Source organism: Phaethon aethereus (genome assembly GCF_964289735.1).
Source record: "Phaethon aethereus genome assembly, chromosome: 3".
In the NCBI taxonomy this organism is placed as follows: Eukaryota; Metazoa; Chordata; class Aves; order Phaethontiformes; family Phaethontidae; genus Phaethon; species Phaethon aethereus.
The window spans coordinates 82,661,539-82,687,763 of NC_138576.1; the positions used below are offsets into that span (position 1 = coordinate 82,661,539).

The 26,225-nt window shown below is 40.3% G+C and overlaps 2 protein-coding genes across 3 annotated transcripts in view; one reads left to right on the forward strand and one right to left on the reverse strand.

Moving 5' to 3' along the window:
• Positions 1-300: 300 nt before the first annotated feature.
• On the forward strand, positions 301-6,563 carry AGT (angiotensinogen; the record flags this gene model as incomplete). The annotated part of the gene is made up of 4 exons (XM_081997894.1): positions 301-1,093; positions 4,900-5,164; positions 5,613-5,757; positions 6,372-6,563. 4 exons carry the CDS (start codon positions 301-303, stop codon positions 6,561-6,563), a joined length of 1,395 nt encoding a protein of 464 aa, XP_081854020.1.
• Positions 6,564-12,579: 6,016 nt separating this feature from the next.
• Positions 12,580-26,225, reverse strand: part of COG2 (component of oligomeric golgi complex 2) — a gene marked incomplete at its 5' end in the record, with an annotated part of 31,338 nt that continues 17,692 nt past the window's right edge. Inside the window, 8 exons of one of the 2 annotated variants that reach the window (XM_081997196.1) lie at positions 12,580-12,693; positions 14,278-14,458; positions 17,660-17,799; positions 20,113-20,255; positions 21,434-21,506; positions 22,343-22,543; positions 23,713-23,864; positions 25,098-25,159. In XM_081997196.1, coding sequence (XP_081853322.1) covers positions 12,592-12,693; positions 14,278-14,458; positions 17,660-17,799; positions 20,113-20,255; positions 21,434-21,506; positions 22,343-22,543; positions 23,713-23,864; positions 25,098-25,159 — 1,054 coding nt within the window. In that variant the 3' untranslated portion in view covers positions 12,580-12,591. Of the gene's footprint in view, positions 12,694-14,277; positions 14,459-17,659; positions 17,800-20,112; positions 20,269-21,433; positions 21,507-22,342; positions 22,544-23,712; positions 23,865-25,097; positions 25,160-26,225 lie in introns of both variants that reach the window. The other variant, XM_081997195.1, reaches the window with a different exon arrangement.

The following is a 26,225-nucleotide window of genomic DNA, read 5'->3' on the forward strand; positions in this document are numbered from 1 at the left end:
CAACCATATTGCTTACCATGCTAAATCGTTAGGGTACTGCAGCAGGTAATGGAACCAAATCTGTGCTTGAAATTTCCTCAGCTGCTGCCACTGAAGCTGGTGGCCATCTCACCCTGGGCTTTACGGGGCGCAGAGTCAGACCAGGCAGCACTAAATACTGAAATTTCTGCCTTTGTAACTCCAATGCAGCACTGGCACTTTACCCTGCAAGTAAGAAAAACTGTATTTACAACAGGCTGATGAGGCTTTTTTCCTCCCCACTTTTTCTTTCAGCAGACACTGTGGAAGCCATTTTTCGACATGAACCTGGCAGCAGATCTTCTCTGTTTGTTGGCATGCTTCACCACCGTGACTTCTGACCGGGTCTACGTCCACCCTTTCAATTTGTTTTCTTTCAACAAGAGTACCTGTGAGGAGCTGGAAAGCCTAGTCCAGGAGGGAAAGAAAACTTTTGTCCCAGTCTCAATCACATCTCAAACCACACCTGCCTATGAAGATGACCTGAATGACAAGGACAAGCTGGAAGCCCCAAGCCTGAGTGGCTGGGGAAGGCAGAAACTGAGCTACCTGAAGGACTTGGTGTACGTCCTGGGCACGCGGTTTTACAGCAAGCTGCGGGATACACAGCGGGGCCAAAACATGCTCCTGTCCCCAACCAGTCTTTACGGCTCCCTGGTGTCTTTCTACCTGGGCGCCTCAAACCAGACGGCAGCTGACTTGCAGGGTTTGCTGGGATTTGTTCCCCCCTCCGGAGACCCTGACTGCACCTCCAAGGTGGATGGACACAAAGTCCTTTCCAGCCTGAGGACGATCGAAAGCCTCATCAAGAGCAGGGATGAGGAGCTGCTCTTTTCCAAGACACTCTGCCTCTTCTCTGCCCCCGGCATACCTCTATCCCAACTGTTTGTGCAGGACTTGCTCCCCTCCGCTGATGCTGTCTACGCCCGAGCTGTTGACTTTACAAACCCAAGTGAGGCAGCAAAGCAAATAAACGCCTTCGTGGAGGCCAAAAGCGAGGGCCAAAGCAAGTGCTTACTGACAGACACCGATCCATCTGCCGACCTGCTGTTTGCGGTGGACGTTCGCTTGGCAGGTACGAGGCGGCACAGCTTGTTTCGGGGGCAGGCTGGGTGGAGGACAGGCAGCAGCCCTGCTCCAAGGAAGGAAGCAAGGTCACGCCTGGCCAGCGGCAAGAGGGAAGGGCTCAGCTGAAAGGCTGGACTGCTGCTCCATGTACAGTGCCCTGCTCCCCACTGCTGTGCTGGGGGTCCTGCCTGCACTCTGCCATGCGCCAGCAAGGGCAACAGGGAGGAGGTGGAGGGAGATGGCCTCCAAAAAACTTCCTTGTCCAGGAAGCTAAGGATTAGGAAAGGTGTGGGAAGGTGAATAAGAGAGGATTGCGCAGCATTTCTGACTGTGAAGGAACTAAAAGTCATGAGGGGCCTCCAGCAAAAATCGTCAGGAAGTAGGTTTAAAGCAAGCCAAAGGAATACCTTTCCCCAGAACCGGTATTTCCAAGGCGGGGCTGCAGGTAACAGATTCAAGATATGTACAGATGGAGGTACAGATTCAAGAATGGGTAAAAAATATATCGGACGTGACTCCTCTAGTGGCTGTTAAACACAGAAGTCTGGAGGCAACTTCTGGCTCAGGAAGCAACCAAACATACCAGTTACAGAAGCGGGTAGCATACAGAAATCTAGAAGAATTAAGGCAATTACCTTAATTACCATGCTGTTGTCCCAGAAATTCCCCTGTACCACAACTGAGCCTTCTCTTCTGAGTGTAGCTGCTTTTCAACATCCTTGTGGCTGAATGCAATACCAAAGATCACACACTTTAGGACAGCTTGCCTACCAGTGACTGTATTTCAGAAAACTCGCAGTGAGCCATAAGCTTCTAAGCGGTCCTCAACCGCTAAAGGTGCCCATGAAATGCTTTTGTGCCTTCCTCTTCCCACCTGTAAACTGGATATCAGGTTTTCTTTGCCTTTCATGGGTGCTGTCATTAACTGATTGCAACTCCTCAGGGAGCTGTGAGCATCAGCTTTCTCTTCAGTGTAAAGTCTAGCGTAGAGACTGCAAAAATGATTCTTGTGTTACAGTCTTGGGCATAGTCACAAGAGCAGAGTTTTACTTTAGTAGAAAATGTTTTTCCTCTTCTTCTGCATTGGAAACGTGTAATTTTATTAGCTTAGGAACACATGTTCGAGGGTCTGAGTCACCGGGTCAGCTCTGCTACCTCCTCTTTCTCAGAAGGGTGCACTTGAGATACTGTAGTCTCCACATGTGGGATGCAGAAAGTTGGCTCAAGAACAAATGAATTGGATAAGCAGCTCTTTTCCAATAAACACAGGAGATGACTTCAGCATTTGCTTTGCCATTTGGTTGCGGAGGAGCAAGCATGACAGCTGATGCTGTCATGTTCCATGTCTGTCCCTATAGCTGCAGAAAGGAAAAAGTGTATTTTTTTAGTCTGAAACACATTATATGTACTCCTGAGATGCTATCAACAGCCACAGAATTGACAGAAATCCATACAAAACAACAGCTAAATGCTCCAACGGTCTCAACTGTTGTTCGCTTGCACACAGTTGTTTTCACATTTGTAGACTAGCTGCCAAGCAGGAACTGCCATTTAGAATCCAGTGCAGAACATAAGGTGCAAATTTTACTGATATTTTTTTTTTAAGTTGCAAAATAATTACAAATTAATGAATGAGTACAGCACTGTGGGACTGCACAACCTTAAGTGCCCTTACCTTCTCCTACTTATACTCTTTTGAACAGATAACCCTCAACAACTTCAGTTTTAACCAGAAATCTGGTAGGATGCTTTTTGCTGGTTGTTGTTGTTTTAAGCAAAAAGTCATAGTTTTCTGCAGAAAGTCTCTCTATCATTAAGCTTGTCAGGCTGGCATAAAGCCTGTATTACAGAACATGGAGGTCATCACCTGAAGCAGAGGGGTCCAACGTTTCTTTTCTGTACTCCCAAGTCAGTGCTGTGGAATACTCTTTTACTCTCCCAGGCTACATCTTCGCTCTGTGATTGACAGCCTTTTTCACTTCAGTTATCTTCCCTGTATTGTAGACACAGGTTTCTTCCCTGCTCTGACGTGATTGCCAAAAGGTCCCACAGGTTCTGTGTCCTGATATGAGACATCTCCCTGTAAGAAACCATTTCTTCCAGTGTGTCAGCTCTCACCTTCTATAGAAAGGATGTTCATCTTCAGTTTTCCTCATTTTACGTACCAGGTGTCTGAGGCAAAAAGCAGGGTTTCTTTAGTAAATACATCTCTCCTAAAAAAATGCTGTAAGAAACAAATAGTCATATTAAGACTCCTAACATCTTTTAGAGCACTTTCAGGAGAATGCATACCTAGTTATACATTTGAGGGCACAGATGTCCAGACCTCCCCCTGGCAGGCCACAGGGAGCCATTTCAAACACAGGGGTGCTGATTTGTCATGCTTCACAACTGGCACAATATTAATGGACTCAGTCCCAAAGTCAATAGCAGAGCTTTGAAATTTTGCAATAACTTTCCCAAGACTATTTAAAGCCAATTACTATCCCACTTTGACACATTTAGCTATCTGAATGCTGATTTTTTTTTCTTTTTATTTAACCCTTCTACAGTCTTGAATTTTGCTATCCTGTGAGAATAAATTCTGCAGGTTATGCAGACCCTGTGAAAGTGTCTCTTTTCTGCTTGCATTCCTTGTTCTTCTAAAATAAGAAAAAAAAGGTGAACAGCTCTACTTCTTTATTCTTTGTTTTACTTACACCATTCACATCTCCTATCTGCTGCTTCTTTTTGGTGAAGTTAGAGTAGGTGAAAGGGCCTAAATGCTCTTTTTATGCAAGGTCATTTAAGAGGCAAGTGTTCCTATGCCAAACTACTTAGTACATATTAAATATGTTAGGGTCCAGCATTTATCTGGATTTATCGGAGAATAGACTAGTTAATAGTACAGCTAGACCAGCTTCTATTTTATACCAATATTAATTACTTTAATGCAAGGAGGTCCTCTCTTTACCTCAACATACGCATCTGTTTTCCTAATTCCACCAAACAGCAATTTCGAGATTTCTGATCTTTGCCCATCTCGCTGATGGCAGTAGTTTCTTTAATGCCAACAGGATTATCTGCCTAACTGGGCAGCAGCACTGGTCTATGGCAGTGAGCAGGTTACATGTTGATGTGCAAAGCTGCACAGAAGCAGCGGGAGGTGACAGCAAGGCTTCTCAAACCTGTGACCTGGGTAAGAAATTTGTGTTAAGGTTTAGCAAGCGTTCAGGTATGTCCTTTTTAACTTCCTTGGCTCAATCAACTCTTCAGTGTCATGCTTACTACCTTCCCCATTGCTCTGGTTCATAAGCTTGTCAAGGGTGAGACCTCAGCCAGAGCTTGCACGGCCTTCCCTCTCCGAGCCCACCCGGCTGCCTGAGAGCGCTCCGGCGGCAAGGGCTGTCCCTGATGGATGTGCTCCCAAATGTACCATCACGGCTGCTCGGGGGACGGCGAGGAAATCCAGGCAGATCCTCCACACAGGCCTACGAGCCAACTGGGAGCCACGTGGCAGCCCATGAGGAAGCTGGCAAGCAAGCAAGCAGAAATACTGTGCCCAGGGAAGATCACAAAGCCTGTAGAAATACAGCAGCTTTGGCTGCTGTCCCCATGCTGTGAGCCTGCATCAGCCTCTGCCTGATACTACCAGCAGGCATCTTTAAGGCAGGACACATAAATTTACAGTAGCTAAATGTGATTTTATACACACAGCCCTTGTCTAATGTACAGTGTATTGTTTTTAAACAAACATATATACCAGCTAAGGGGTAGAGGGGAGGAGTGAAGAAAGAGAAGAATGAATTTCTTCTTTCTCAACCTTTTTTTCAGTGAACGTCAAGCAAGCCTCCTGGCTCAAAGAGCCTCAGGAGTTCTGGGTGGATTCAAACACGAAGGTCTTGGTCCCTACGTTGTCAGTCACAGGAACATTCAAGTACAAAACTGACACCAGCAGGACTTATTCTGTGGTGGAAGTCCCCATCAGCAAGACCACCCTGCTGGTGCTGCTGCAGCCCATCAATGGCAGCGACCTGGAGCACGTGGAGTCCGAGTTGCTGCTCCAGTCCTCGCCCTGGCTTCAGCAGCTGTCCCCAAGGTAGGGCTTGGGCCCACAGGCCCGCCCGTAGGGATGGCGGGACAGGGTGCACGGAGCAGGCCTGCCTGCTTGCTCGCCGGGGCCAAGGAGGGTTTAACACCGAGCACAAAGAGAAACACGCGCAAACCCGGGGGCCCTCAGTCCGAAGGAGCTCGACTTCAGTGGGATCGGCTTTTTGTCTGTGGGTATTTCAAGGAAACGAGCAAGTGCCTCTCCATAGCTGACAACACAGGGCCCATGAAGTGGGGTGACCTGGGGTTTAACAGAGTACCCAGGGCAGATTTAGGGTGACTTCCCACTTGGAAACAGTCAGGCGATGCCCATCGGCCCTTGGTAGGTGTCTGTCCCCACATACTGAGCACTTCTTGCGGCTGTTTTCGCATGCCCGTTCCCCAGGACTGCCCAAACACCACGCACACACTCACTCGTCTCTCTCTCTTTTCTGCAGACAGATTACGTTAAGGCTGCCGGAGTTAACAATAGAAGGCAGCTCCGATCTACAGGAGCTTCTTGCAGATATGGAACTGCCTGCACTGCTGGGGAAGGGGGCAGATCTCAGTAAAATAAGTGATGCCAATCTAACAGTCGGAAAGGTACAGTACACATCCCTGGCATTTAAAAAAAAAGCCTTCTGACTGCATTAACACCTCCAGCTCAGACACCTCCAGGCACCGCAGCTGGAGCGAGTAGTAGAGGCTGCAGCTACCCGGCTGTTGAGGATAATCCTCCATCACTTTGGGACTACTCCCAGAAATTGCACACACAGAGGTGCATGCAGCACACAACCCTACCTGAAGACAGGCTCTAGTGTTCAAGTCCCAAGGGGAAGAAGGAAGAGCTTGAAGGATAGGGCTGTCCTTCATAAAAAGAAGTCAAATTATGTTCCAGAAGTACAATTTGAGTGCCTTTACTTTTACTTAATTCTATTTTTAGAAGGTATCCTACCTTGGAAGTTCTGTCATGGGCTTCAAGGGTACCAGGATTTCATACAGCCCAAGAGTACAAGCAGTTGTAGAGCTTTTTCACGTGTTACGGAACAAGTACTCCACGGTCTTTTTTTAAACACCCATGGAGTCTATCCTGTGCTGCTTACAGCTGATCTAGGTTACTGATTACTTCACATGCTAGGAAGCACTTAAACCCCCTATCATCTCTTCACTAGCATGCTCTGATGACTCTGGATTTACTCATATGTTTTACCTTACAGGTAATAAATAAAGCCTTTTTCAAACTGACCAGTGACAGAAAAAAGCAGCCAGAAGACCCCGCAGCACAGAAGGAAGACTCGGTGTTCCTGGAAGTAACACTGAACAAGCCGTTCCTTTTAGCTGTTTTTGAAGAGAAGTCAAGGGCAATGCTTTTCCTTGGCAGAGTAACAAACCCACTGCACAGGGTTTAAATGCAAGCACAGGGGATGGGGAGGGAGGAGAGTGACGCACATTTCCCATTGCCTTTTTCTTATCCATCAGCTATTTTTATGATCTTGTTGAGTGCTCTACTTAGCTTTGAGACGAAGCAGGTAGTGTTTAAAATACAGCTTTTTGAAAGCTAAAACATTGCAACATTTCATCCTTGTTCATCTCTTTCAGGTGAGGCAATTCAAACTCTTCCTCTAGTTTCTCTTCTTTCCTTATTCCCACTTTGTCTCCTTTCTGCCTCCAGCTCCCTTTTTCAAAGCAGTGGGGACAAAGTAGTAGCCAGCAGAGCATTGACTTAAAAAAAACAGTCTTATAAGCACAAGCAGCATTTACTATAGAAAGGTATAGGAAAGGACCTGTTCATTCCTTAAGAGGTCACTTCTTAATTTTTAGTTTGGTCAATTTTGCAAAAGAGAGCCCCCTTTGCATTACAGCGAAAGTTTCACAGTTATCCACTGAGATTTCTACCTTCTGCAATGTTTTCCTTTAAAATGCTGCCAACAGCATGGTCAGGCTTTGTTTGTCCCACTGAGACAAGATTTTTTGCCTCAGAAACAAAAACACATTTAAAGGAAGCCCAGATGGATGTGTTCATTTCTTAACTCTAAGGAAAAGCTAAAAATAGGGTTTGGTAGCAGTAATGAACTGTGCTGGACAAATTCTCACAGCCTGACAGAATTCTCTCCAATTTTTTGTAGGAAAAAAAAAAGACCTACTATTCCAATACAATTCCATTCCTTGGATTACTTTCTAGCCTGAGAGGCATTTATTACAGCCTTCTAGTGAAAAAGAACATTACTGGTTAGATCCCAGCTCTGTAAACTTTTAACATATCCAAACCATATGTTCTTAAAAAATAGTAATAATGGCAATAATCTATACTAGTATGAGCGGTGGATGTGCTGCTACAGATGAATAAAAAGGTTTCAGTGGTCCAATCCAACTCTTAATAGAGTCATAAAGGTTTGAAACATTAAACTGGAACAATAGATTATTAGATGACTCTTGAATTAGGAAGTGAATTGGGACTGAAATCTTGGTACTAAGGAAAGCCTCTCAGTAGAGCAACGATTTCCACCTCTTATCTCTAGATTTGTCTTTAGCACTGATGGCATTTAGAAAATAACTGCAGACCTCTTTGGTATATGATGCCAGATGTATCCTGCAGAGCATGGTAGCTCATCTGTCATCCACAGTGGCCCAAACGTCTATCTAATCCAAACCTACTAATGCCAGTGTCTTGCTACTGGTGATGTAGACACGTGACAGGTCCTTCTAGCTTAATGGAAAAGACTAATAAATGACACAACCCCTTCTTGAGAATGCTAGGATTTCAAGTGCTATGATATAGCATCGATGTATTTATCTGATTATACTGTATGTATTCCAGATGCTCTAACATCTAAATACTTTACTTGTATTATATACAGAAGCAATTAATTATAAGTATGCAGAGATGGAAAGATGCAAATAAAACCACTTCCGTGTTGCTTTGCCACAGGTCAGTTGGGTTTATGTCCATAACTACATCTGTTGTTCTTGCTTCTGAAATTTGCTCCAAGTCAGATTTATGTTTTTTAAGACAGTAAATTGCAAATTATCATACAATACAGCCAATGTTATAGCTGTAAGCATGAAAGAGGTGGCTTCCAAGTGTTCATACTAATTTAAAAGTTATCCCATTTACTCATTAAAGTCAGAGGGCAGCATCAGCCACAAAATTTCAGACCACAAAACGCTCCATTTTTATGATGACGATGGAGGACAACAAAAGGGAGTCCCTGGCCACGCTGCCAGCAAGTTCTGGGACAAAATGCCATTATTCACAGGTGGGGACCGCATGCTGTTGGATGACTCCAGACCCTGTTCAGTGGTTACAGGCAGAAAAACAAACAAAACCCACCACTCACAAAACCAAACGCTTTTCAGAAAAGAAACTTTGTGGTGGAGAGCAGCTCTCCACTGACACCCTGGAGAAGAAAAGGAAGGAAGAAAGGGCTGAGACAGGGAACTAAAAGTGTAGTGGCCAGAGCATGCAAGGACTGGGAAGACAAAGATGCTGGAGCAAGTGCTACAGTACCAAAAAGATAAGCTATCAGTACATGTACCCATTCTCCTAGATATTCAAATGGTAAAAACCAAACCAAAACAAAACCAAAAACCCAACAAAAACAAAACACCCCAAAAAACCCCAACTAAATCTCTCTGCTTCACCAACAATACATACTCTCCCGTGACTTGCTTCTGGTAACAATTTTACATCTAAAATTTTTATGGCATTTTATACTCTTCACACTGCTTCAGTGATCTCCTTCAGTTCCACCAAATTCCTCTGCCAGGCACACAACGATGCACATCCCAAGCATCATTCACACACTCAGCTCTCAGCTGCAGCCTACAGATCAACAATCTAGTGAACAAAACACCTAAAATCATGCTCTAACAGACAGAAGAATTGGAGAAAGAAAACAAAGACAAGGACAGGCTCTTTAAGTTTCATCAAAACAACATAGTTTATCCCTCAGCACAACTGACAATTATGCCGATAAGCTTAAAAAAAAAAATTGGCAGTTTGCTTCCTCATCCCTCCAGTTCAAGCATGAAAATACAACTGCTGATAGAAAAAGGAGAGTAAATATTCCTCAATATTGAGTGGTCCAGCCAAATCAATACATTGCTAATTATCTTTAGGTGATGAAGTTAAGAGTCTGGTCCACTTCTGGTATAACCCACCAACTTGAGAATCCAATTACCATTTTACAGGAAAACATGCCACTACTCTTTCCCTCCTCAATGCTGTTATACAGAACCTCTTCCAGCCAAATTCCTTCCTGACTTAGAAAAGCATAGCATCACAGAATAATTAAGGTTGGACCTTCAAGATCATCAAGTCCAACCACTAACCCAACACCACCATGCCCCCTAAACCATGTCCCAAAGCGCCACATCCACACGTTTTTTGAATACTTCCAGAGATGGTGACTCCACCACCTCCTTGGGCAGCCTGTTCCTATGCTTGACCACTCTCTCGGTGAAGAAATTTTTCCTAATATCCAACCTAAACCTCCCCTGGGGCAACTTGAGGCCATTTCCTCTGGTCCTATCGCTAGTTACTTGGGAGAAGAGACCAACACCCTCGTCACCACAACCCCCTTTCAGGTAGTTGTAGAGAGTGATAAGGTCTCCCCCCAGCCTCCTCTTCTCCAGACTGAACAACCCCAGTTCCCTCAGCTGTTCCTCATGAGACTTCTTCTCCAGACCCCTCACCAGCTTCGTTGCCCTTCTCTGGACACGCTCCAGCACCTCAACATCCTTCTTGTAGTGAGGGGCCCAAAACTGAACACAGTATTCAAGGTGCGGCCTCACCAGTGCCGAGTACAGGTTTTCTACAAGTCCTAGAAGGGAAGAAGAAAAAGGCACAAAATCCGCATTACCGTCATGAAGCGAGGTGCGCTTAAAAAAAAAAAAATTAAAGATCTGGAGGAATAGATGAAAGAAGGTAAGTGGCAGAAGACATCTCTATCTCTATCAGAGCACATACATGGTAGATCCTCTCCTCCTGACTGATCCACAGTATTTGAAAATGCTAGTATTCACTTTACCAAAGACAAAGGCAATTCACACTTCTTTCTTTCAACAGGGGTATCACAGAATTTTTTAACTAATGTATTCCACTGAAAGAAAATTAAATACTATTCAAGTGAACAAAAATAAGAGATGGGGAACTGACATAACACCAGTGATGTAGACATTTACAGCAATCATAAGACCATTCATAATTTTGATTTGCTCTACAATGTTATTTCCTGCCCTGAAATTAATGCTGGTCTTCAGTGGAAGAGAATTCAGCCTGTATATTCAGCAAGCTGCTGCTGACAAGCAGAAAGCGTTGTTACTGCAGGAAGGTGCAGGAAATCACGTTAACAAACAGGCAAGTAACCTTTTCATGCCTCTCTGGTTTGGTACACAGATTGCATCCTTTTCCCTGACTTTGGAGGATACAAACAAAGCTGTTCTATCTTCAGCCACCAGTATGCATAGATGTCAGAATCTGCTACTTTAGTGACAGCTGGTATAGAAATTTAAATTTATAAAGATACACATCTTCCCAAATAAGAAGTTGCACAATGCATTTACAATACTACAATCTCAGTCTCAGCTACAACTTACACATTCATTTTAAATTAAGAAAACATCATTGAAAACAACAGTAGCTAGTGGTAACAAGACGTCTCTACTCCCAACTCTTAGTAAAAGCAAACTAAGGGGTGCAGAGAGACCAAGCCTTCTAGGTTCATCAATTAGAAGCCTGGAAAAATACAGACAACTTCTTGTTCATAAGCAGTAAGAGTTACATTCATTCAGTAGTGTGTACCTAAGCCCTTGGCTGGTTGAGGATCTCCACGTCACTGAATGAGACAAACAGGTCTGACATCCATGCAAGTTGGTTCACTTTGCTGTTTCTTCCTTCAGCAATAAATTTGGATGCTCTCTCAACTGTATACGTTGCCATGAACACAGAGATGCTAGGCAAATTAGAAGAGCCAAATCCTGCTCTCCATTACTCAGATTGAATCCAAGAACCACCAACATAATTTTAAGCAGAAGTACTTTCCCCACTGCCCCCCTTCATAAAATTAATTTTAGAAAAGACGTAATAGTCACCTACCCTAAATGCTTCAAAAGCACAGTGATCACACAGTTGTGTGTCTCAACTAAAATATGGTCAGTTCTCCAACAGTGAGGAATAAAAGTCTTAATGCTGTGAAAGGTTTGCTCACCACAACTTCAATGCTACATAACAGCCATGTGCTGCAAACTCCGTATCTCTAAGTACTTGGAAGATCTGCATCACCTTCGGCTCCTCCATTAAGACCCAAGCTCTCTAAATACTTCAGGAAGAGCTGGGTATTTTTAATTAATAAACATGAAGTGGGATTCCAGTGTTAAATTTTCACAGGGTAAAAAAACCAAACAACACTCCCTCACTCATGCAGGGCATTCTCTCACTTGAAAGCCTCAAATTCACCTCCTACTGTCCCCAGACTGTACTACCTGTCCCTCACATATAAAAGAGAAGTGTCAATAGGCAATTCACTCCAGGTTCAAGAGAGCCTTTTGGTAATCCTTCTACCATTTAAAACCCTAATAACACTTTCAAATTTCCTGCTATATAAAGATGCACCTTGTACTGAAGTTACAAGAATTCTGCATGTATTCAGGCAAAATATTCCCCTGAATTCTAATAGACAATATAATATAAATCAGAAATATCCCAACTCTGAATAAATTTTAGCTTAGTGAATTAAGTTTTAGTTTGAAAGAAAACAGATAGCCTGAATGTAACAGTCAGTAAGTTAGATACTGATACTAGAAATTATTTTTGAAATTTAAAGTACTTTAAGAGCTTTTTTTATGCAATGCTTCTCACCAACAAGGTCCATGAGAAAAAAATAAATCAGTAGAGTGAAAGCATTCAAAACCCAAACAAGAGCGAACTATATCCCATGATGACAGAAAGCAGGTAAGTGCAAAGTAACAAGAAATAGCAGATTCCTATTCCTGTGAGCACTTTCTTTATTCCAGAAGAGCTGGAATAAAGTCCCTTTGGAAGCTTTTGACAGCCATCAATGAATACATTTGGTTCAAAAACACATGGGACATCAAAAGTTAGGAAGACAATTTATTACCTATTATTTTCATCATATAAGTTAATTCTTCTATATTTTAAGATGTACAACAAAAATAAAAAACCATTTTTTTCCACTTTTATTGTATTGTAGAAGGTTTAGAACTTTTGATTGCTTTCCATATAATGGAAAACTATGGTAAATTCTCAGTCTTTTGGTGAAAGAAGCCTATCTTGACCGAAGATGCACTGATTTGTTGCTCGAGATACATTAGGAAGCACTTCATTGCTACTTATTTGGTAAAATAAAGAAGAGTTAAATTCTCTCTCTTTCTTGTAGGGACATTGTTTATCTTCAAATCACATGCTTTCAAAACTATCTAGCATTGTTCCGCTGTAGCCTCGTCCTTGGCAGCTAGAACCAGCTCTGCAAGGGCTGAAAAGCTTTTTATGCTGCTTGTTTGCAGTCCCATCTTTCGTATCTAAAAAGACAGAGAAGAAACATTAATTTTCTTTAAAACATCAAAAGCTCATCAATTATTCTACTTAAAACAACTAGCAAAGCACATGTTTTGTCCTGTGTTTATGTGCGGCAAAAAACCACAACTGCATATAATGCAAGCTATAAAAAAAATTTGTATCCAACTTTGTTCAGTTAAGTCTTCCCAGTTAATGTAGTGTCTTGCAGGAAAATATTTAACCATCTTCTAGGCAACTTGTAACTAAAGCCAGTTGGAAGTTTTCCAATGAAAGAGTCAGAAAAAGAAACTTGGCTGTAAGTTTGTTTTTAATGCATTGATTTTAACTGAATTTTTTTCAAACCCCAAATAGAGTTTTGCCCAGAAAGCTCAAAGATAAACATGAATATATCCAAGAACAGCCAACAGCATGATAATGAAAGCATTTCATTAGGCTGCAAGAGCCTCTGATTCTAGCCGCGAACTTCCTGGGGGATAAAAACAACTCTACAAATAGAGAGGTTGCTATGAGTCATTTCTTACCCAGGAAATACATTGCCCTGACAATTAGAAAAATATGACCATGAGAAAACTAAGAGTGCACTGAAAAAGAAAAATCTGGATCTAAATAAAACCATAATTAAATGATTCTGAAAAAGTGTTTGCTGCTGGAACTCTTTGTAATGTTCACATGGACCAAAGCAGCTCCTAAATGATTATGAACAGTCTATCCCAGTTCAGCTTAAATTCACATTGCAGTGATGCTAATGCACATAATTGGAATAAAAGAACAAAAGCTCAAACCCAGTCAAATAAATAGTTCTTGTTAGTAAGATTTTCATACTTCCACTCAAATCTTCTTCCTCTGTGATAATTCTCAGATAGGAGAAAAGCATCTGCTCACACACAGGCAGTTTTTATCTACCTGTTATAATGCATCAACAGCATCAGCTCATAAACAAGACTGATGACAACTTCTTGGCAACTAATGATATGGACGTGCACTTGGAAGTTTGTTTATTTCAATACGTAATTTTCAGAAATAAATCAGTACAAAACAGTATGCTTATACAATTTGATGTAGCTACTTCACGCATTGCCTGGAATTTATTTGTTTTGTTATTTAAGGTTTCATATTTGGTACCGAAAGGAACTTACAGTTACACAGCACAACAAATAACACTAACATCTTCAAAACTCTTGGGAATAGGCCCTTGACTATGCAGTAAGTCAGGGCTGTAAATATCCAGAGAGAAGGCAAACAAAAGCAGGGCCATAAAGATGTTTCCATCAGAGCTAAGGAAGGTCCTTGCCCTCTGATCTGTCCACACAGTGTTTCTCCTTTGTGCTTCTAAGCTTCCATTTGTATAAGAAGTTTTGCGTTTGTACAAGAAAGGAGAGAAGAGCACGCATTGCTCAAGCGGCACCTACAATCACCAAGGTCTCAAGTAGCCTCCATTATACACATGTGAAAAAAACAAAGCAAACCCCCAAAACCAACCCACACTGACAAAGCTTTCATGACCAAAAAACTAACCCAAGCTTCCCTTTCCTCCTCTTTCTCATTCCCTTCCAAAACCAGTAATAAATTTGTTTCTCGTAACTTACTTGTTCTCCAAAATACTCAACATCTAGGGCCAGCTGCAGTCGGATTTTGTTATCATCACTCATGCCCCCATTTGTACCAACAGGGTTTGAAGTTGCAGTTCTTCTGGCTTGCTTCAACCTTTTCAGGCTCTCTTCCATTTTCTTAACAGAACTTAGCACATCAGATACAGTTTCATAATACCTAAATTAAGGAAGATTAGTGAGAAAGGAAAAAAATTACACTTTTACAGACAAGTCTACTTCATGCACATCAGTACACCATTGGCCCTGAGAAGAATGCTGAACAATGCTGGGAGGAGTAGTTTTCCTTGTGAGGAAGCTATCAATTAATCAGCATTTCCATAATTAGTTCTAGAGGTCAATCTGAAGATTACTATTCAGTGTTGAAACCTCCTTGTCATCACAACATTTTTGACCTGCTCAAGATGTTTGAACTGAATAGAGACCAAAGAATGCAATTGCTCAATTTCAGTCTGAATCAGCCTCTATTTACAACCAATAGAGCGCTAAGTAAAAATCCTTTTACAAACAGGACAAGAATAGCAGCCTGACAGACCAAAAAAGACATAGTTTTAGACAAATTATAGAAGTGTACATGTATATGAGAGCATGAAAGTACATGCCAGTCAGAAATGCCTATTTCTAAAACGAAGAAACTGATCTAAACAGGACTCTCAAGAAGCTGTCAGGAAAGCCAAAAGAACACTAATGCCAAGTAAGACATGATATAGATGCAATAAAGCACCACTTCCCACATACTGGGATCCATATTAAAGAAACCATAGAATCAAACAAGGTAAATCAACTAATCAAAAAAAGTTCAAAAAGCCTTGTGGACTGAAATCCCATGCCTAAATGGGAAGGGCATCACATCAACTAACAGATGCCCAGGACAGCGAGTTAAAAATAGATATGAGCACATTGAGAATAGATATGAGGAGAAAATAGAGCAACAATTGGAAATTAGAGGATCCATAAGAGAAGTGACCAGATTGAGCTATGTTCTGTAATTTGCTAAAATCTGTAACCTTCAAAGAGCCTCTCTATGACACCGATCAAACTTATACTTTAAGAACTAAGAAAGTTGAAAGAATCTTCCTGATGCTTACTTTTAAACAAGGAGGCAAGAGAAAGCAGACAAGCTTTTTTGCGTGATAATTAGATAGGAATGGCTAAAGAAAAAGTGCTTGCCAGTGCCATGGAAACAGTTTCAAAATACCATTCTACAAAAAGTAAAAATATACCAATAAAAGTCAACTGTGCTCTCTTTTCATATCTTGTAATTTCCTAGTCCCACTCACTTGTGAAGGCTTCCTACTTCTGCTGTACTTTGAAGTTCTTCTGCCATTTAAACAAGTTTAGCCCTCAGTGATTTTTAACCACTTTATGCTCTTTTCTGTTTTTCTGATTTGGACGTAAGAAGATACTGTCACAGCAGGAAATAAAATTAATTACTTGCATCTGCATTCTCAATGAAGAAACTACAATATTCCTCCATTTAGGAAATTTAGTTTCTTTGTCTCTGGCTCAGTGAGGATAAGACATTTTAGAAGAAACTGATAAAAACAGTAGCAACAAATCATAAAACCAGAATTCAATAGAAAATTTTAAGGAATTAACAAATGAACCTCCCAGTCTTACCCATGTTTAATGACTACCACTGTGTTTAAGCTAGCACTTAAGTCAGTCACACAGAAAGTGAGAAACTGCTTTTCTGGGGGGAAAAAAGCTCTGGCTGGATCCAAGGAACTACAGAACAGCTACTTATTTTGCATGGTGTCACCAGATTTAGTAAAGCTTTAAAAGCAAGGCTTACTAGACACAGAGAGGTAGACAGACAGACAAGAAACCACTCTAAGATACTTTAGGTCTACAAGCATGCAACTTGACATTCCAGAAATCTTTGCAGTCCTTCAGCAATGTTACTTAAACAAACATAACTGCTGTGGGTTAAGAGTAAGCTTCTTTTTACGGACTAAAAAACTGGTTGAAAGAAGAGAGACCAAGCTTGAAAAAGGAGGTTTTGTGCAAAATGGAAGTGATCAGTGGAATCCAGAACAATCTATGCTTAAACCTGTCCAAAATACTTAAGAGTAATTTTAGGGACAGTTGGTGAATATTTGAGTGTCAAAATTGTCTTACAATTTTACGTTTATTCGGAATAACCAAAAAAGTGAGTGCAAAGCGCTGCAGATGCATTGGGCATTAATAAGTACCTGAGACGTGCCAGCAGTGGAGCAGCAGGGAGGGATAAGGAGGCAAAGGGCAGGAAAGAACTCACATTCTGACTACAGTTTAAAGCCTCAGTATTATGTGTCTAATTCTCAGAAAACACGAACCCAATGCTCAGCAGCAGTCAACAGACAAGACAATATGCAAAGAATTATTACGAAAGCCATGTAAGGACAGACAGAAACAACAGCGTCACACTTTAACCTGCATGAGCTCTTTTGATATACCATACCAAGAACAAAGAAAACCAGCAAACAACAACTATAAAGATGGGGAAGAAAGAAACATCAAAATAGGCTAAGGGGATTCTTTAGTCTGAAGCAAGATTACAGAGGTATAAAAAATAATAGCTGGCACAAGGAATAAGTTGACCACAATGCAAGAAAAGTAGGGAGTATCCAGTGAAATTATCTGGCAGAACTCCCAAACAAAACCACGTACTGGTTTTTCATGTTACACAGTTTAACTGGTTGAACTTACAGAATGCAACATCCCATGGTAGTATGAATTTAAAATACAACCAGACAAACAGACGGAAACAAAATCCATTAAGGAACTTAATGCAGATGTATATTCATGCTCAAGAAGTCCTCAAGATGCTAACAAGGAAACAGAAGATCCACTAAAGAAAGTATTGCTTTAGGACTGCCTTAAACTGTGAACAGTGAGCTCTTCAGCAGTTAAAAAAAAAGCAAAGCTTTTTTTAAACCACTAAAAAGTTGGATGATCATTACATACTTTAAAGTAGTCAAAGGAAAGTAGAACTCAAGTTTCTTGAAAATTTGACCATTGATCACTGAAAATAACATGAGATTAAGGTCTTATGTCAATTCCGAAAGAAAATGCAAATTTTTAGTTCACCGTTGCATTACTAGAGCTAAACAATTTTTCAAATTCCCTATCCACAATGTCACGGTTTGCACAGATGTGAGCAGAGGCCAGGTCTCTGGATTCCCTGTCCTGCTTTTCACCTGCTGAATATACAACACCAGAGTGAATCTGAAGAAATATACCCTGCCAAAAGAGAGGTATATTCTTGATTTCTTTACAGTTGAGTTAATTCATAGTGTTTTGTTTTTTTCCTGTGCCCATTCAATGGATATTGGGAGTTTTTAATTAATGCAAAAAATGTTTTGTAGGGTTCTCTTACTTCTGTGTGCTTTCAGAGAGGGCACCTTCCAACCACTGATGAATCATGGGCTGCTTCAATGTATCTTTGTAGTCATTCTGCAGGCGGTAGAAGGGCTTAAGAGCACTGTCAACGTAAGGTGAAGCTTTAGTTGGCACCTCCTGGTAGATGACAGGAAACAAGGTGGGGAAAAAACCCCAGTAATTTACTTACTGAAAATATCAACACTGATTTCTAGCACATATATAAAACACTAAGTCTGCACCTAAGCAAAGAGATACATACTCCATTCACAACAAATCAATGTAGAGGTCATCATATGTAGGAAAGACATGGTCACAAAATCATTCAGCAGTGGTATCAATGTGGTATAATATAGAACAAGGTTCAAAATGACCAAAGCCTTCTGAGAGATGCATGTGCCAGCCAGCCACTCCTATTATCAGGGCATGATCCTGGATGCGCTTTCTGCTCACTCTGATTTCACAGAAAGCTGAGCAGACTCAGTGTCCACAACAGACTATTGTGTCTGTGTTGAAAAACCTACTATTTCCTACTATAGTTCACTCAACTGGAGACATTGTTCCTTCTGTTCTTATCCATCCTGCTCCCTCAGTATACTTTCCAGACGAATGCTTTTGGGATAACTAATATCCCCTCACTATCATCTTCTCAGCTAGTTTTGGTTGCAGAATGCTTCATCTCTCCAGGGATGATCCACATATAGCTTCAGTGAACCTCATGCACTGCAAAGCAACAGAACATATCCAGGGTACACAAAATCTCTGACACCTGAAATACCTCATTAACCTCTTAAGAGTTCCAAATCTTAGAATTTGGCCAAGCAAAAAGAGTCTTTCCACATCCGATTCCTGCAAAGACTAGCCTCATGCCAAATTCTGAATTCTGCTGAAAAATCAAAGTACTAGAACATAGTAAAAACAACGTTGCCAGAACTTAACATGACTGTAATAACGTACCTTCTCTACCCAAGTCATCTCTCTCCTGCTTATCAGTTCAGGCTTCACACCACATAAAGTGAGTCAGCAATGCAGTCACACTCATGGAGTACGGAGCTCGAGCTAGCAACATGACTGACTTGAAGGTGGCCAGGTCCTATGTCTTTGTTTCAGCACAGTTAGCCCACCATCTGCTTAAACATCCCATGGACAACTGCGAGATGGTGGCAGTCCAGTAAATCCCTATGCAGCGTTTGCTTTCAGGTAACTGAGCTAAGCAGCGTAGGGCTGTTGGATTTTTCACCCTCCTTGGACTTACATACTTTGTTATACTCTTTCCGTAACTTAAGTAAAAATGTGCTCTCTTAAAGACAGAACAATCTAGTAACTATATAGATGAATTTATTAGCCTTGAGGTTGTTTCTTCTTTTTAAATACCATTTCTGATTAAGTATGCCCTTAAAACTAAGATAGTGAGAAACCCTAGCAATAAACTGAAGTAATAAACTACTCCCTTAGGAAAAATTTCTCTTCCAGCTTACCCTAATGTTTACCACCCAAAAGAAATTTAATATCCTTGAAAGAAGTAGACTTAACAGCTCTAATTTTTTGCATTTAGCCGTTGAAAAAGTACAGCATTGCTGGTGGCAGCGCAGTTTCTCCAGGACAGCCAGGAAAGTGCTTTGGATTTTGGTGACCCAAGGCAACCCTCCCCCAACCCCCAACGAAAAACACCCCACAAACAAGTAGCAAGAGAGAGCAAGTAGAGAGGGATGAACGGGAAAGAACAGCGGCCTTGCCAATTTCAGCCTGCCTTCTGTGTTCCAATTAGGCAAGGATGTAGCAGTCTGTGGTTCTCATTACTGAAATTCTTCTCTATTGCCTGAATGATACCAAGCTAACTACCAACACAAGTGTGCAGACAGACTGGCAAAGGCAAGTCACAATCGGAGAAGAAGCCAAGATCAGACAACCTGTTTTGGTACTGTATTTCACCACTACTATTTATTAATTTCTCAACAAATTACTCTTTTTAGCTATTCTCATCTTCTTCCTTCTGTGCAAGATACTTCTTGAATCAAATCCAAGCAGCTAGCTCACTGGGAAGAAGTTTCTTGACTTAGCAGGCAGAAATGTCATGCTCCCAAAAGAAGCCTGCCACCCAGCAACACTGCATCCTATGGTACATGCTATGACATGAGAGAAACACATTTATTCTCATTAACCCTTTTTCTTTTGCACATCAACAGTTCTACTCCATGCCCTTCTCTCTATCTCAGGCCTGTGCCCTCATCATTGTTACCCTACCTAAAATTTTGAAAATACCTTTTTTTTTTTTTTCCTTTGCAATGAGGTAAACAGTGAATCACTAAATTATCTCAAGGTATTTAATAGGACTCCTGACTATTGAGCAGATATGGACAAGCCTGAAGAACTCATAAATGTATTGCCCAGTTAACAATCTTAGCATAGGCTTTTCTGAGATACATTTTTTCATCTGCAACCAGCACTGACCTTATTGGTTCTCCTATATAATCTTGGAACTTCAAGTGCACTCTTCAGGTAAGCGAAGGAGGACTCACTGAGATCCTGGATAATCCTGTTATTCAAGGTAGGCACACAGGCTGATAAAGAAGCCTTTGAGTCATCCAAGGCTCCTATTGAAGTAAAAATGCTAAAGTTTAAACTGAGCTACCCTGCCCAATCACAACATAAATTATGTGACCCTCCCATCATCTCAATGCTCACTATCATAGGTAGCTGCTGGTGTCAGGTACAGGATGCTTACTAAACAAACACACACCAACCATTTATAAAACATCACCAGTAACATCAGCCATTCCTCAACCAGACAAACAGATGGAGGGAAGGAAAGAAAAAAGGGGGAAAGTAATATTCTCCAGGTTCACATTTTTTTTCCGTATTACCAATGTAGCAAGAGGCTTGAATCAAAAGGCTCTGACCTACCAAGGAAACAGTGGTTGTGAAATTCTTTCTCACAGTACCTAAATTCCTTATGAAGTGACTGGAACATGCTCAACTTGAAGTTGTGATTGACAACAGACCATCTATTGAGTGGGGGATGTGCACAAGCTCCTACCTCTCTTATGGACTTGGACATCTACCAATAATCCTGATTTAGAGATTTGAGTGGAATTCACAGCAGAGAACTTCTGGCTCTACTTGAACACCAGTTCACTCACCCAGCTACATGCCTGGCTTTAATTACTGAACTAAAATCAGACTCCATGTTTCACTTATAGAATGATCAGATTAAAAAAAAAAAAAGAGGCTAAAATACTTAATTGCTTCTATTCTCCGAAGTTATTTATGAAGATACTTAACTACGAAACTTTCCTAACTCTCCTCCTTACATCATTCATCAGGCCAGAGAGAGAAGCGTCTTTTTGGAAAAATATTTTAGTTTCAACTGGATAATGGAAAGTCTCTCCTTACTTCTTTCCCATTTCCTCTATAAGTAGGAGTTTAAAGATAACGATATGAATCTTCTAGTCTAAGGTCCCCCACTTCCTGAAGCAGCATCTTAATTACTGGACAACGACAAGTTTCTTAAAAAAAATTCCCCACAACTCCCTCCCCAAAAGCGAAAACACTTCAGACTCACTCAATTTTAATCAAATGTTTTCCAGACTCAACATGTCTGTTCAAGATAGTTTCTATTTAACATTTAAACCTAAAGCAAGCCTCATTAAGTAATAAAAACATTAGTAATTTAAATTTTTTCATTGTAAATAATGAAACTGTGTGTAAAAGCTGATTTGGTTTGTTCGGCAGCAGGGATTTGGGAGAAAGGGGAAAGAGACTGCAGCTTTACCTGCAATACAAGATACGTTCTTGAAACCAATAATTTCAAGTTTTGGTTTAATCATTTCTAAGATGTCAGGAATCTGAATTAAAAAAAACACAAAGAGATAGTCATGTTATAAACACGTTTCAATTACTTTTCCTACATTCTGTACGTTTCCAGTGCATCAAAATACACCTTCCATCTTTTCTATATTTTTGGGAATTTCTGGGAAACCAGTACTAGAAGAATAAAATATTCACAGGAATTAAGGCCTATGCACTAAGTCCCCTACCCTACTATTGTCTTCACAAGAAAAAATTTAGAATTCACAAAATATTATCAACCCAGATGCAACTTACAACTTCACAAATTACAGAAATTTCAGCCTTATTGACCAAAAATATACAGAAGTCATCCCTGCTAGAAGAAAATTAATACCATACATCTCTTCTCAAGATTCTGGATCATCAGTAAAGTATATTCATGACGGTAAAACCTTTTTCAAGCTCAAAAACTAAAACGAGCAAACATTTAAAAGACAACATAATATTGAAGCTGAATATCACACCACACTCCAAGCTCCAACAGTGGTTTTACTAGCAAAGGTAAAACTCTGGCACAGTGACACTTTCCACCAAAAAATGAGCAGAAACATACTGTTTTAGGGGTTAAGTCCAGCAGCTACTGATAAAAAGAGTTTAAATACCTGAAGTGGTTTCTCTGTAATCTGCCACTCCAAATAAGCACAGAGTAGAATACTTATTTCAGGTGTTATTTTCTGTATCAGACTACTCCAGTTTTAGCATTTAAGATTAAAAAGAATAGCTTTATGGTATATATTTTTTTACACAATTTAACATGTTTAACCAGATGCCAAACAGTATTGGCACACAGATCAACAAAGACTCTTTTGTAAGTAAAGTCACAAGCACAAACCTGATCCTGGAGTTTGTCCAGATCTGCAGCAACATATACCAACTGAGTACTAGATATAGAAGGCAACGGCTGACTTTCTGGAGAAGACCCATTCCCTTGGTCCTCACCAGGGTTGAGGCTTACAGAAGATTCTTTTCTACCAACTGGCACTGATTTTTTGCTTTCCTTTGTATTCTCCCTGGAAATGGGCCTCACAGAAACCTGAAACGTCAAACTGAGATGTGAACCCCAGCAACAGTGAAGGCAGTTAAAAGTTGGACAAACAAGAACAGTATATAAAGGATTTGTAAGTTCTCAGCATTAGAATGACACACTTACAAGGGATATTAGCATTCCTAAACTATGTTTAAAAAGATATTTTTAAAACAGTTTTTGGTGCAGAGGAGTTGGATGATTTGGAGCAAATCTGTCACTATAGAAGAGGGCAGTCCAGTGCTACAGCAACTTTCACCTGTGTGGTGTTCAAATGAGCCACTGAACTGGAGGAATGCTCAAGACCAAAAATTTGATCATTATCTGCTTCATAGAAAGACAGTTTGTTTTCATATGCCAGAATACAAAAATCATAACCACTCACTGCTCTCAAACAACCCCTTTCTCCTACCTCCTCGAGGCCTCTGCTGTCAGGCACATGCTTCACTCAACTACTCTGTTTTAACTCTGGTACTTATCAGTACTTTTCATGAGCCAATTTATCTGTGAGAACTGAGTCATTCAGTCTTAAAGAAAGGATAAAGGGAGATCTTACTGCTGTCTTCATCTATCTAAGGGGCATAGAGAAGGTGGAATCATACTTTTCCTTGAGGTAGGGTGACAGAGTAAGAGGCAACAGACATGGACTGTAGCAAGGGAAATTCTGATCAAATATGAGGAGAAAGCGGTCAGTCATTGGACCAAGGTTCCCAGAGAGGCGTGAAATTGCCATCTTTGGATATACTCAGAATTCAATTTGAATTGTGAGTATATCAGAACCCCTCTTTTTTTTTTTTTCAGGGTTTGTTTTCACCTGGCTCAGTCTAACAACCTTGTTCACTGTATCAATGACTAAACGCTTACACAAACAGAACAAAATCAAAAGATTGCAGCTACTTCTTTCAGCAACAGAGGCAGCCTTAAGCATACATAGAAGTACAGCCTTGACAACCATCAGACAATAATACTGCAACAGCACTGGTATTTGTGGTTAATGACATATTTTGCAGTGATATCTTTTATAAAAAAACCTCATGAACTGGTTAAAAGTGTTCTTGTTAAAGAATGTTAAGTTCAGGAAAAAAGCACTTAAAAAGAGGTCACATACTTTGTTTCAAAAGGTCTCTTATTGATGGACATAACCAATGACCAAAACCATAAGCATGCTGTTCTCTTACCTCACCAATGAACACAGAGTAGCGCGCTAAAATTTGTAGACTAAGTTTCCACAGACGGTGTGCTAATAATGGTAAAAACATTTGATCTGACCAGCACTTCAGGAGACTCATCCAGACCATGTGAGTGGCCAAAAGACAGAATGAGCTGCCAGCTAGAAACAATCAGATAACAAAGGTCAAGTTCCTAAGTACATTTTTAAAAGATGTAACATCACTGTAATTGCATTACCTGAGATTAAAACAAACAAAAAAATTTCTTTCAAAGAGACACAATCACAAAGATAGCAAAGCAGATTTATTAAGTATTCCCTGAAACAAACTCTTGGAATACTAGCTCCTCATTGTTCTAGATTTCAAGTTCCACTGTCTTACTGTACAGGTAAAAGCAACAAATAAGAATTTGCCTGCAACAAAGGCAGGAACAGCTTGGCCAAATAATCCACTTCAGGAGATAGCATTTCCCAGACAATATCTGTCTGTCTTATGAAGAAGTTATGTTAGACATGCTTGCCAGCCATAACAGTAATTCTGCCTTAGCGCTAAACTACTGCTCCTGTCACAGTTATATCCGAGATATCTGCTAGAAAAACTCATTCAAAACACAGTAAGACTATTCATATTTAAAACAAATACTTTTAAAGCAGATCACACATTAACACTTTATAGCATACAATTTGAAAACTAACGAATGTGTCTGCAAGTTCCAGGCAAACACCTTAAAAGTGGCAGGATTTATGCATTTCGTCTCCATTAGGATTTTTTTTCTCCTTCTCTCTCTTCAGAGAGCATGTGTGTGTGTGTACACTTCATAAGTATTTACTCCGTTAACTGAAGTAAGTTTTTGTGATGACAGTATACTTCTAATGAATATACCAGGTTTTCCCTTCCACTCTAATCCTTCCTGTTCATACCTCCTCATCTGCTCATAAATGAATGTATTTTTTAGGAGCAGACACCAATGCTATAAACCATAGCAAGTCTAAATGCTGCCAACAGATAGTCATTTTTACCTCTACACAGCCCTACTACAATTAAGAAAAATATGCCCCAAAAAAACAGCATAGCCTTTTGATTGTAATTTAGAGGATGCCAAATGCCAATTTAATTCCTTCTTGCACTGAGGGGATAGTTCCACAAATATGCTAATGGTTGCTGCCAAAAGGGGTGGTTTTACTATGTAAAGTGATCACTGAACAGTACTCTTCATGTTGCCTTCTCTATAAAAACGTATTCTACTGTTCAATCAGTTCATCAGAAAACAGAAAGCTCATGTGAACCTATGGGATGCATGTTACTAAATACTCGACATACAGAGAGTAACCACTGCTACTTATACCACTGATTCCTTCACAATAGATAAATTATTTTTTGCAATAAAAGTTTACCTGGAGCTTCCTCCAGTGTATCTGAAAGTGCTTCTTCTAAGGCCCCTGCTATTTCTCTGAATCTGAGAGACAGAAAAGTTTTGAATATTACAATTCAACAATTGCTTACATTGATGCCTAAACATTTTTTCAATGTTTATTTCAATAGTATTTCAATGTGCTATCAACGCACTTACACAGATTTTAAACGTGGGGTTATTTTTGCCCAACATAAATTGGAATATAAACCAGGTGAACATTAAAACACTTATAAGAGAATCTTTGATATTTTAGAGGCAGGAAATTATTAAAATCATGGTTGCAAACATTATCAAAATGATAACTCAGAGTGTCAAGTGCTCAGCTTTTTTGAGGAGTGAAGTTTTTTGTTTTGTTACTGTGTTTAAACTGAAAATGAACACATTGTCTCATATTTGCTTTAGCTGACCTTCAGATATGTCATATGACACTGGAGCCTTCAGCTTTCTACATGTTTGTTAATGAACAGTGGCATAAGGTTCTGCAAACAATTTTTATCTGTACCTGAAAAAAAAATCAATAGTTCCTCAGAGGATGACTTTATCCCCTTTTTAAAAAAAAAAAAAATCATCCTTCAAAAAAGTTAAAACTGCCCCCCCCATTTTTTAGATATAACAGCAAAGTTAATATTAAAACCTCTGATACTTTTCCATATTTAAAGCATATTGAATAAAAAACATAGCATTTCCCTCATCTAAAAATTGTCAAGCAACAGCTGCAGAAAATTCTTCTTTAACCAGGTTTTCCCTCTAAATGCTGAAACAAAGCTATCATTTTAAGCTCCCCTATAGAAAGTTCTGTTGTCATTGATTTCTCCTTTCTTGCTTTTATGTGCACCATAGCAATTCTGTAACCCTTTCTACCAAACTTCCTAATTATGAACCTGTAGGGCTCGTCTTAAAGCTGCTTAACTGTCATTTCCAGATCAGAACAGGGGCCCACCTAGCTTTTCTTGTTCAAACTCCTAATGGACTAGTTGCATGTTGAACAACTAAACATATTTTAGAAATATTTGTGAAATGGCTTTAAACCCTCATTCCTGCCTGTGCACTACTTCCACCAACAAAGCAATGTCTTTAAGTCTTATGGTGAAAAGGATTAGAGAATGGA